Genomic DNA, 12,410 nt, shown 5'->3' with positions numbered 1-12,410 from the left:
TTTATTTTAAATGAGTTAACGCCTGCCTTAAATGGTAGACTCAGGACTGTCACTCAAACACTCAATCTTCATCGAATAATTACCAGTCATTTTTAGACTGGACGCCGCACGGTGACTTTGCTGTCAGTGAAGAGAGATGAGAAAGACCAAAGTGCCGTTTGCCCCTCTCAGTGTGGCCCTGAAGGACGGTGTCCAGGCTGAGGTTCTGTTCCCACCGGACGATCCTCCCCCCAGATTGTCCTTTCTGAGCTCCAGTCAGGTGATGCTAAACACTCAGGTGGGAAAGACCAAAATCTACAACAAGGGTTTAAAACAAAGCTGATTTATTTTACAGATATCCAGAATATTAAACTCCAGCCCAGTTATAGGGGTTATTGACATCAGCAGAAACAAACCCCGACTGTCAGAATGAACATGGTTCAGTCCTGGATGGGATTAACAGCAGAATCCAACCCCTGCAGTCAAATGTGAACTCGCTGGTGTCTCAGCACGTGTGATGACTGAGTGAATCCCTTCCCACACACGGAGCAGGTGAACAGTCTCTCAACCAATGGGCGTGAGTTGATGTGTCAGCAGTTCATTTCTGCTTTCAAAGCTCTTCTCACAGTCAGTGAATTAAAAGGTCACTCAATAGTGTGAACAAGTTGATGTCTCAGAAGGTGGGATGAATTAGTGAATCCCTTCCCACACACGGAGCAGGAGAACAGTCTCTCCCCAGTGTGAGTGTGTTGGTGTTTCAGCAGATCATTTGTGCTTTTAAAGCCCTTCACACAGTCACAACATTTAAAGGTCTCTCCCCAGGGTGAGTACGTTGTTGTGTCAGCAGATTGCTTTTGCTTTTAAACCTCTTCCCACAGTCAGAACATTTAAAAGGTCTCTCTTCAGTGTGAACTCGCTGGTGTGACAGAAGGTGGGATGACCGAGTGAATCTCTTCTTACACACAGAGCAGGTGAACGGCCTCTCCCCAGTGTGAGTGCGTTGGTGTGTCAGCAGATTAATTTTGCTGTTAAAACTCTTCTCACAGTCAGAACATTTAAAATGTCTCTCCCCAGTGTGAACTCGCTGGTGTGTCAGCAGTTCCTTTCTGCTTTTAAATCTCTTCTCAGAGTCAGAGCATTTAAAAGGTCTCTCAACAGAGTGAACTCGCTGGTGTCTCAGCAGGTGGGATGACCGACTGAATCCCTTCCCACACAGAGAGCAGGTAAACGGCTTCTCCCCAGTGTGTGTGCGTTGGTGTATCAGCAGATTACTTTTGGTTTTAAACCTCTTCTCACAGTCAGAACATTTAAAAGGTCTCTCATCAAAGTGAACTCGCTGGTGTATCAGGAGGCCGTCTGACTGAGTGAATCCCTTCCCACACACAGAGCAGGTGAACGGCCTCTCCCCAGTGTGATTGCGTTGATGAATTTCCAGCTTTGACGGGTAATTGAATCCCTTCCCACAGTCCCCACATTTCCACGGTTTCTCCGTGGTCCGGGTGTCCTTGTGTCTCTCCAGGTTGGATGATCAGTCGAGTCCTCGTCCACACACTGAGCACGTGTACAGTGTCTCCCCGCTGTGAATGGTGCGGTGTTTTTTCAGGCTGTGTAACTGGTTAAATCTCTTTCCACAGTCAGTGCACTGGAACACTCTCACTCGGGTGTTTGAAATCTTCTCCCACACACAGAATAAACAAACATTTCTTCTTCTATATTCAAAGGCCGATGATATTCAAGTCCTGATGATTCGAGTGACTCTGTCAGATCTTAACATGATCTTTGGTTTGAGTTTCCTGTCTGCAAATCCTCCCCTTCTCATACCCTGCAAAAAGAGTTTACAAAAGTCATCACTGTAAATACACGATCAAAATTCAGAACAAACAATTCTAGTTTCTAAGGAACATTCTTTCCTCTCTTGTTCCCCAAAGCTGTAAATCCCCACCCCACACACTCTCCCTCCTCCCTGTGCTGAAATCCAAACCCATCCCATCATCTTTCAGTGGCCCTAAACCATGAGTGAACGTGAGAGAGTGAACGTGAGAGAGTGAACGTGAGAGAGTGAACGTGAGAGAGTGAACGTGAGAGAGTGAACATGAGAGAGTGAATGTGAGTACAGCAGTGGGCTCGGTGTGGAGAATGAAGTGGGGCAGGTGGAGCATGTTTCAGTGGGGCAGCAGTGATCATAATCTCATCAGGTTTAGAATAGTTATGGAAAAGGACAGGGAACAAACAAATGTGAAAATACTTAACTGGAGGAGGGCTAATTTGAGTGAGTTAAAAAGGAATCTTGTCCAGGGTTTTAAAGGAAGTAGGTGAGCACATTGCAGATGCCCTAACTATAATCTTTCAAAGTTCTCTCGATTCAGGAACTGTCCCTCTAGATTGGAAAATTGTACATGTCACTCCGCTTTTTAAGAAAGGAGAGAGAGGGAAACCGGGGAATTATAGACCAGTTAGCCTAACATCTGTTGTGGGGAAAATGCTGCAGTCCATAATTAAGGATAGGGTGACTGAACACCTCGAGAATTTTCAGTTAATCAGAGAGTGCCAGCAAGGATATGTGAAAGGTCGGTCGGCCTGACAAACCTGATTGAATTTTTTGAAGAGGTGACTAAAGTAGTGGACAGGGGAATGTCGATGGATGTTATTTATTTGGACTTCCAGAAGGCATTTGATAAGGTCCCACATAAGAGACTGTTAGCTAAGATAGAAGCCCATGGAATCGAGGGAAAAGTACGGACTTGGTGAGGAAGTTGGATGAGCGAAAGGCGACAGAGAGTAGGGATAATGGGAAGTACTCACATTGGCAGGATGTGACTAATGGAGTCCCGCAGGGATCTGTCTTAGAGCCTCAATAATTCACAATATTTATTAACAACTTAGATGAAGGCATAGAAAGTCTCATATCGAAGTTTGCCGATGACACAAAGATTGGTGGCATTGTAAGCAGTGTAGATGAAAACATAAAATTACAAAGCGATATTGATAGATTAGGTGAATGGGCAAAACTGTGGCAAATGGAATTCAATGTAGACAAATGTGAGGTCATCCACTTTGGATCAAAAAAGGATAGAACAGGGTACTTTCTAAATGGTAAAAAGTAAAAAACAGTGGATGTCCAAAGGGACTTCGGGGTTCAGGTACATCGATCATTGAAGTGACATGAACAGGTGCAGAAAATAATCAAGAAGGCTAATGGAATGCTGGCCTTTATATCTAGAGGACTGGAGTACAAGGGGGCAGACGTTATGCTGCAGCGACACAAAACCCTGGTTAGACCGCACCTGGAGTGCTGTGAGCAGTTCTGGGCACCGCACCTTCGGAAGGACATATTGGCCTTGGAGGGAGTGCAGCGTAGGTTTACTAGAATGATACCCGGACATCAAGGGTTAAGTTACGAGGAGAGATTACACAAATTGGGGTTGTGTTCTCTGGAGTTTCGAAGGTTAAGGGGTGATCCGATCGACGTTTGTAAGATATTAAGGGGAACAGATAGGGTGGATAGACAGAAATTATTTCTGCTCGTTGGGGATTTTAGGAGTCGGGGGCAGAGTCTAAAAATTAGAGCCAGACCTTTCAGGAGTGAGATTAGAAAACATTTCGACACACAAAGGGTTGTAGAAGTTTGGAACTCTCTTCCGCAAACGGCAATTGATACTAGCTCAATTGCTAAATTTAAATCTGAGATAGATAGCTTTTTGGCAACCAAAGGTATTGAGGGATATGGGCCAAAGGCAGGTATATGGAGTTAGATCACAGATCAGCCATGATCTTATCAAATCGCGGAGCAGGCATGAGGGGCTGAACGGCCTACTCCTGTTCCTATGTTCCGATGTTCCTCGGTGGATTGGAATCAAAAATCCAGGCTGAACAGTAATTGAACAATGGGAGGCCTTGAAGGAGGAGTTGGTTCAGGTACAGAGCAGACAGATCCCTACGGGGGAGAAAGGAAATGCATCCAAAGCTAGAGCTCCCTGGATGACTAAAGAGATAGAGATTAAAATGAAACAGAAAAAGGAAGCTTATGATGAATGTAAGGTTCATAATACAGTCGTGAACCAGGCTGAACAAATAAAGTACAGAGGAGATCTAAAAAAGGGAATAAGAGGTGCAAAGAGAGAGTATGAGAATAGATTGGCAGTTAACATAAAAGGGAATCTAAAAGTCTTTTATAAACATACAAACAGTAAAAGGGGAGTCAAAGGAAGGGTGGGGTCGATTAGGGACAAAAAAGGAGATCTTCTTGTGGAGGCAGAGGGCATGGCTGAGGCACTAAATGAGTACTTTACATCCGTCTTCACCAGAGAAGAGGATTCTGCCATTGTAGCAGGAAAGGAGGAGGTCGTAGTGATATTGGAGACGATAAAAATAGATAAAGAGGAGGTACTTAAAAGATTGGCTCAAAGTAAAAAAAGTCTTTCGGTCCAGATGGGATGCCTCCTAGATTACTGAGGGAAGTAAGGGTGTAGATAGCGGAGGCTCTGACCACAATCTTCCAATCCTCCTTGGTACGGGAGTGGTGTCTGAGGACTGGAGGATTGCAAGTGTTACACCCCTGTTCAAAAATGTGGGAGAGGAATAAACCCGGCAATTACAGGCCAGTCAGCCTAACGTCGGTGGTGGGAAACTTCTGGAGACCAGAATCCGGAACAAAATTAATTCTCACTTGGAAGAACGGGAGTTAATAAATGACAGCCAATATAGATTTGTTGAAAGTAAAATCATGTCTGACTAATTTGATTGAGTTCTTCAATGAAATAACGGAGAGGGTTGATGAGGGTAGTGCACTCGATGTTGTGTAAACGGACATTTAAAAGGCGTTTGGTAAATTATCACTGAATGGACCTGTTGGTAAAATTGAAGCCCATTGCAGCATGGGTACAAAATTGGCTGAGAGACAGAATACAGAGAGCAGTGGTGAACCACTGTTTTACAGACTGGAAGGAAGTATACAGTGATGTTCCACAGGGGTTGGTATTAGGACCATGAGTCTTTTTGAGATATATTAATGACCGAGAAATGTAACCAGTGGGCTGCCGCAAGGATCAGTGCTTGGGCCTCAGCTATTTACAATATATATCAATGACTTCGATGATGGAACTGAGTGTAATGTATCCAAGTTTGCTGATGATATCAAGCCAGGTGGGAAAGTAAACTGTAAGGAGGACACAAAGAGTCTGCAAAGGGATATCGACAGGTTAAGTGAATGGGCAAGTAGGTGGCAGATCGAATATTAAGTGGGGAAATGTGAGGTTATTCACTTTGGAAGGAAGAATCGAAAAGCGGAATACTTATTAAATGGAGAGAACATATTAAATGTTAGTGTTCAGAGAAATTTGGGTGCCCTCGTACAAAAAACACTGAAAGTTAACTTGCTTGTACAGCAAGCAACCAGGAAGGCAAATGGAATGTTGGAACTTATTGCAAAGGTGTTGGAGGAGCTCCCTGCCCGATCACCATTTCTCCTTCATTTACAGATGCTCCCTGACCAATCACCGTTTCACCTTCATTTACAGACGCTCCCTGACCGATCACCATTTCTCCTTCATTTACAGACGCTCCCTGACTCATCACAATTTCTCCTTCATTTACAGACGCTCCCTGACCATCATTATTTCTCCTTCATTTACAGACGCTCCCTGACCGACCACTGTTTCTCCTTCATTTACAGACGCTCCCTGACCGACCACTGTTTCTCCTTCATTTACAGACGCTCCCTGACCGACCACTGTTTCTCCTTCATTTACAGACGCTCCCTGACCGATCACCATTTCTCCTTCATTTACAGACGCTCCCTGATTCGATGAGTCACGAGGTTTGACGCTGACTCTGCGCATGCTCGGAGGCCGCGGGCCGTTTGTTGAGTTTACGGTCTGATCTAAACCGGAGCCCCCGGAGTGTAGAGAGAGAGAGGAGAATGTTCACTGTTTGATATTCGGGCCCGGGGCCGCACTCGGGGTTTGTGAAGCCCCCGCCCCCTCCCCCGGGGTTTATTAACCCGCTCCCCCCGCCCATCTCTCACCTGTTGCGGACACGATCTCGGCCTCACTCCCCGCCCGCCGCGCATGCTCAGCTCACACTGCCCGGGTGATTGACGGGAGCTCCGGACCAATAGGAAGAGCGGAGAGGGACTGGAGGACCGAGCGGGCGGTTGGTCCTCCAACCAATGGGAGTGTGTGAGGGGCGGGACTTGCGGCACCGAGTGGGCGGGGCTGAGCCCGGGTCTCCCTCATTGGCTGAAAGTCTGCCTCATTTTGAAAGCTGATTGGTGTGAAACTCTTGGGGAAAACTGGCCCTTTGTGTTGTGGAGAAAAACCGATGGAACCGAGTGGGTGGAGCAAAGATTTCAACATTGGGAATGAAATGGATTAATTCAGGACAGACAGCAGGGATTATTGGAGGGAATAACACAGTGTGGGGATAAAATGCAATGGAGGTTGTGAAGATGGATTGTTAAAAAGTGTTTGAGAAGATGCCGGACAGGAGGCTTGTTGATCAGATTCAAGCTCCAGATCCCTTTCAACCCTCACACAACACAAACCCATCAATCTCAATATTGAACATTTCAATCGAGCCCCAGCATCCACAGCCTTTCGGGGAAGTGAGTTTATGATTTCCACCACCATTTGTGTGAAAAATTACTATCTTATTTTGCTCATAAATGACCTAACTCTAATGTTAAGATCATCAAGAAGTTGTCAGATGGAGTATCATGTGGGGAAATGTGGAAATTATTCACTTTGGTGGGAAGAATAGAAAAGCAGAATATTTTTTTAAAAGGTGAGAGACTAAGAAATGCTGTTGTTCAGAGGGTTTTGGGTGTCCTTGTACACGGATCACATGAAATTAATATGCAGGTACAGCAAACAATTCGGAAAGCAAATGGTATGTTGGCCTTTATTGCAAGGGGGTTGGAGTATAAGAGTCAGGAAGTCTTGCTGCAATTATATGGGGCTTTGGTGAGACCACACCTGGAGTACTGTGTACAGTTTTGGTCTCCTTACCGGAGGAAGGATATACTTGCCTTCGAGGGGGTGCCACAAAGGTTCACTGGATTGATTCCTGGGATGAGATGGTTGTTGTGTGAGGAGAGATTGAACAGAATGGCCCTATAATCTCTGGAGTTTCGAAGAATGAGAGGTGATCTAATTGACACGTCTAAAATTCTTAGAGGGCTTGACAGGGTAGATGCTGAGAGGCTGTTTCCCCTGGCTGGAGAGTCTAGAACTTGGAGGCATAGTCTCAGGATAAGGGATCTGCCATTTAGGACAGAGATAAGGAAAAATTTCTTCACTCAGAAGGTGGTGAATTTTTGGAATTCTCTACCGCAGAGGGCTGTGGACGCTCAGACGTTGAATATATACAAGAATGAGATTGAGAGATTTTTGGACACAGAAGGACTCAAGGAATCAGGCAGGAAAGTGGAGTTAAGGTAGAAGATCAGCCATGTACTTACTGAATGGCAGAGCAGGCTCGAGGGGCCCACTCATGCTCCTATTTCTTATGCCCTCTTGTTCTGGATTCCCCCTCCAGATTAAATCATTTCTCTGTATCTACCTTATTGAATCCCTTTATTATTTTAATCATCTCGATGAGATCACATCTCAATGTTTTAAACTCATTGGAATAAAAACCAAGTTTATGCAACCCGTCCTCATAATTTAATCCTTTTAACCCCGGCATCATTCTGGTGAATCTGCACTGTATCTTTCCCAAGGCCGATTTATCTCTCCTTAGGTTCGGTGCCCTGTTCTCCAGATGGGGTCTGACCAAGGTTCTTTACAACTGAAGCATCACTTCTGTATTCCAACCCCACTCAAGATAAAGATCAACATTAAATTAGACTTGTTGATTATTGTCAAGATTTGAAAGGTATTTGCAAAGGATTCGAGGGGATCTTAGAGTTGGGATTTTTCTTTATTCTGTCCACTCAAGGAGTTTGATAACAGACTTACTCCTTTGAATTTAGTGCTGGATTATTGGGCCGTGATGTGTTTACTTGTTTGTATTTTGTTAAATACATTTGCAGAGTGTATTTTAATTTAAGCCGAGATTCCCAGACCTGATGCTCTATTCACACATCGAAGGTGAGAGAGATGCTGTGGGACACACGATAAGTCCAGTAGCTGAAAGTGATTCACAGACTGGGTTTTGTGTTTAGTGATCCCGGGTACATTACTGATACCTTCCCTGGATCCCAAGGCTGGGAGAGGCACTCGGGAAGGACCGGGGAGCTGGGACTTGGCCATGAGAGTAATTGAAGATATGAGAACTGAAATAATCTAGAGTGAGAAAGGAGAAAAGGCATAATAATCGGTAATTAGGACATCAATTAGTCTCTTATCTTGAATTCATCAAGTAATTGACCCATTCTGTTTTAAACAAAGTTGATTTATTTGACATAGATCCAGAATATTGAATTTCAGCCCAGTTATAGCGGTTATTAACATCATCAGAAACAAATCCCAACTGCCAGAATGAAGTTCTGCTGCTGAAACCCTCATCCGTGCCTTTGTTTCCCTCTAGACTCGACTATTCCAATGCTCTCCAGGCCCGGCCTTCCACTTTACATCCTGCGTAAACTTGAACCCACAATCTCCAGATCAATAATCAGTCGCATTATTCATTGTGTCACTGGCCCAGGCTGTGGAGAACACGGAGCAGCTCACACTCCCACAGCGCTGTGGTATGAGCAGGTACTGAGTGAGCCTCAGTCATGAGCACTGGAATCCACGAGTCCGGGTGTGTCAAAGGTGCACGGTGAACAATCACCAAAGTGAAACATTTTTGCCGCTTCCCTTCGATTCCTCAGCTGGTCGAGCGACAAGACTGTCGTGGAAAATAAGATACAGTCATCCTGACGTCATTTGTTCAATTCCTGCTCGAAGGAGTGCGTGTGCTTTTGCAATAAGCAGCAATTAGTTCAAGGTCGCTCTCTTAACTTTACAGGCACCTTACAGATTAACATGTTGCCATGAAGGCACAGGACGCCTATTTTCTTTTCTCAAACTTTAAAACTTTCTGTATCTGCCCAAACAAGGCTGTTTTGCCTCTGCTCACCAGCAGGGAGTGCTTTTGAGCAGCAATACTTCAAAACACTCAGCTCTCGCTTTCAGGCAAAAGAAGTCTTCGATCAGCACCGGACTCCACGAGTCTGAACATGTCAACAGGCGCACGGTGAACAATCACCAAAGACAATCTTTTATATCACTTCCCTTCGATAGCTCAGCTGGTAGAGCGGAGGACTGTAGTGAATTAAACAATTGAAGTAATCCTTAGGTCGCTGGTTCAATTCCGGCTCGAAGGAGTGAGTGTGCTTTTGGAATAAGCAGCAATTACCTCAAGGTCGCTCTCTGAACTTTAACGGCAGTTTACAGATTAACATGTTGCCACTGAGTCACAGGACACCACTTCTCCTTTCTCAAACCTGAAAGCTTTCTGTCTCTGCCCGAGCACGGCTGTTTCACTCGAGCATTTCCCTCTGCTCACCAGCAGGGAGTGCCTTTGAGCAGCAACACTTCAAATCGCCCTCAATTTCAGGCAAAAAGATCTTCGATCAGTCAGTCAGTCAGGGCTCACGCTGCTCCCTCAAGCTCCAGCGGCTGTTGCTTTCCGGTGACCTCGTCTTCCTTCCGCAGGCTCAGGCTCTTCTCAGCATCATTCATGATTACTGTGGCTTCCCGTTCTGCTGTTCCTCACTTGCTGATGCTCGATACCGCCGATTGGAGCAAAGTATTTCATATATTCAGGGAGCGGCAACCCAAGGCAAGATTTCTCTGCTGGTTGTGGAGCAGCTTTTAGGCGAGTGCGAGGCGGGAACTGTGAAGGACGATTTACAAACAGCAAACGAGGAATTAGATCAACTGGCAGAGCGGTCACTTGGCCCGTGAGAAGTAGTGGGATCGTTGATTATATTCTCCACTCACCGATTGTCTTGGTGCAATTATACAGAAACAAGAGTGTTGTCAGCGAATCCATAGCCCATGAACTTCCTAAACTTCACTGTGTGTTTGGGTACTGAGAGGTCAAGGGGCAGCAAATCTTTTGATGGGCTGCAGTCAGCAAAAGCTCTTGATTTTCCGATGCAGAAAAAATGGAAAGATGAGGTGAGAGATGGAAAATAAGCTTCGTAATCCCTGATGCCTTCTCTGAAGATTGAATTCAGGACCTGCAGATTATGACACTGATGCACTGCTTGCTGGTACTGAAAAGGCACTTACCAGGTATGGAGCCAGGCAGTACCACCAAGTCGGACAGCTTGCAAGGTATTGACAGCCATAAAATAATGCACAGTTTGCAAAAAAAAAATCCATTCCAAGTGAGGAGTTGAACTTACAGTCTTCTGATCTATAATCAGACGTGTTATGCATTGCACCACCAGCCCCAGTTATAGTGAGGAAGTAGCAGTGGGAGGCAGTGAGCATGGCTGAGGTACTAAATAAATACTTTGCATCTGTCTTCACCAAGGAAGAAGATGCTGCCAGAATGTCAGTAAAGGAAGATGTAGTTGAGATACTGGATTGGCTAAAAATTCATAAAGAGGAGGTACTTGAAAGGTTGGCTGTACTTAAAGTAGAAACGTCACCTGGTCCGGATGAGATGCATCCTCGGTTGCTGAGGGAAGTAACGGTGGAAATTGCAGAGGTACTGGCAAAAAACCTCCAAACATCCTTAGATATGGGGGTGATGCCAGAGGACTGGAGAATTGCAAATGTAACACCATTGTTCAAGAAAGGGTGAAAGATAAAACCCAGCATCTACAGACCAGTCAGTTTAACCTCGGTAGTGGGGAAAGTTCCAGCAACGATAATCCGGGATAGAATTAGCAGTCACTTGGACAAGGATGAGGGAAAGCCAGCACGGATTTGTTAAAGGCAAATCGTGTTTAACTAACTTGATACAGTTTTTTGATAAGGTAACAAAGAGGGTCGATGAAGGCAATGCAGTTGATGTGGTGTGTATGGACTTCCAAAAGGCGTTAGATAAAGTGCTGCATAATGGGCTTGTCATCAAGATTGAAGCCCATGGAATAAAGGGGGCAGTAGCAGCATTGATACAAAATTCGCTAAATAACAGGAAACAGAGGGTAGTGGTGAACGGTTGTTTTTTGGACTGGAGGGAGGTGTACAGTGGTGTTCCCCAGGGGTCGGTGCTGGGACCACTGCTTTTCTTGATATACATTAATGACTTGGATTTGGGTATACAGGGCACAATTTCCAAATTCTTGCCACCAAAATGCTCCACTCCACTGTCATCTGCATTAAACACCCATTTTGCAAGTTTATTAATGTATTTTGTATTTGGTCGCAATCTTCATTAATATTATCTAAACTCCACCCCACCCGCCAATCTGGTGTGATCTGTAAATTTTGAAATTGTACTTCCGATTCCCGAGTCCAAATCATTTATGTGAATTGTGAACAGTGGTCCCAGAACCAATTCTTGTGGAACATCACTTTTCACCTTATACAGTGTGAGTCGCTACAATTAACCCCTGCTATCTGTTTTAGAGCAGTTGTCAAGAGAAACTTCTTTACATAGGGAGTTGTCAGTCTGTGGAATTCACTTCCACGGTTAGTGTTTGGGGCACACAGTTCTGTAATGACAAGTGGTCCTCATGTTTTTATCCAAGACAGGCCTCAGCCCCGTCATTTACTCTAAATGTTGGTGCAATAGTTCAAGCTAAGAGGCGCCAGGTATCGGGAGCAGCAGTAGCAGAAAACAACATCTTAATGTATGGAAGTAACAATAGAGTTCATCTTCATCTATTTCCAGTTTAATAACTTTTGCTGAATGTGGTCCAGGCCAAGTGTCATGATATCGGATCAGGTTCACCAAAGGAAATGAGTTTGACACCCCTGAGATAGACAATGTGAACCGGATTACCCTCATCCACTGACCCAGCAACTTCTTCAAAAAACTCAAGCAAGTTTGTGAGACACGACCTTCTTTCCCAGAAGCCGTGTTGAGTATCTCTAATGGCCCCTTCTCTTTCCCCGTGATGATAAACAGCATCTCTTAGGATCCCTTCAAGCATCTTCCCTCTGATCGAGGTCACACTGATGGGCCTGTCATACCCCGGCTCTGATTTGTCCCCTTTAATGAAAATGGGAACGACGTGAGCTACCTTCCAATCTCAGGGGACAATCCCTGACTCTATTGAGCTGTTGAAGATACAGGCAAGGGGCTCACAGAGCACCCGTCCCATCTCTTTAAACACCCAGGGGTGGATATCATCTGGACCTGGAGCACAAAGTATTTTGAGAGTTCACATTTTATCCAAAGTGACATCCCTTTCTATTTTAATATTTATGATGTTATTGTTGACAGCACATCCCACAGTTGGAATCTGAGCCTCATCCACAGGAGTGTAGGCTGATGAGAAATAGTCATTTAACAGCTCTGCCATAGCCCGGGAATCTGTCCTGAAC

At 45.0% G+C, this 12,410-nt stretch overlaps 1 protein-coding gene and 1 non-coding gene across 2 annotated transcripts; one reads left to right on the top strand and one right to left on the bottom strand.

Annotated features, from left to right (window-relative positions):
* Positions 1-341: 341 nt before the first annotated feature.
* Positions 342-10,349, bottom strand: LOC137335956 (zinc finger protein 300-like). The gene is made up of 2 exons (XM_068001463.1): positions 10,200-10,349; positions 342-1,492 (listed from the first exon to the last, which is right to left on the bottom strand). Exons 1-2 carry the CDS (start codon positions 10,347-10,349, stop codon positions 767-769), a joined length of 876 nt encoding a protein of 291 aa, XP_067857564.1. The 3' UTR covers positions 342-766.
* Positions 9,194-9,286, top strand: trnay-gua (transfer RNA tyrosine (anticodon GUA)). Its single transcript has 2 exons — positions 9,194-9,230; positions 9,251-9,286. It is a non-coding gene; the product is annotated as a tRNA-Tyr (tRNA).
* Positions 10,350-12,410: the final 2,061 nt, after the last annotated feature.

Source organism: Heptranchias perlo, chromosome 20, assembly GCF_035084215.1.
Source record: "Heptranchias perlo isolate sHepPer1 chromosome 20, sHepPer1.hap1, whole genome shotgun sequence".
Lineage (NCBI taxonomy): Eukaryota > Metazoa > Chordata > Chondrichthyes > Hexanchiformes > Hexanchidae > Heptranchias > Heptranchias perlo.
This window is presented reverse-complemented; position numbering and strand designations above follow the sequence as displayed.

Excerpts from the sequence above, each read along its gene's own strand:
- LOC137335956 (XM_068001463.1), bottom strand. The coding sequence starts at position 10,349 with ATGCATAACACGTCTGATTATAGATCAGAAGACTGTAAGTTCAACTCC. Across the intron at positions 1,493-10,199 it reads ACTGCCTGGCTCCATACCTG|AGACACAAGGACACCCGGAC; the intron begins GTAAGTGCCTTT and ends TCCAACCTGGAG.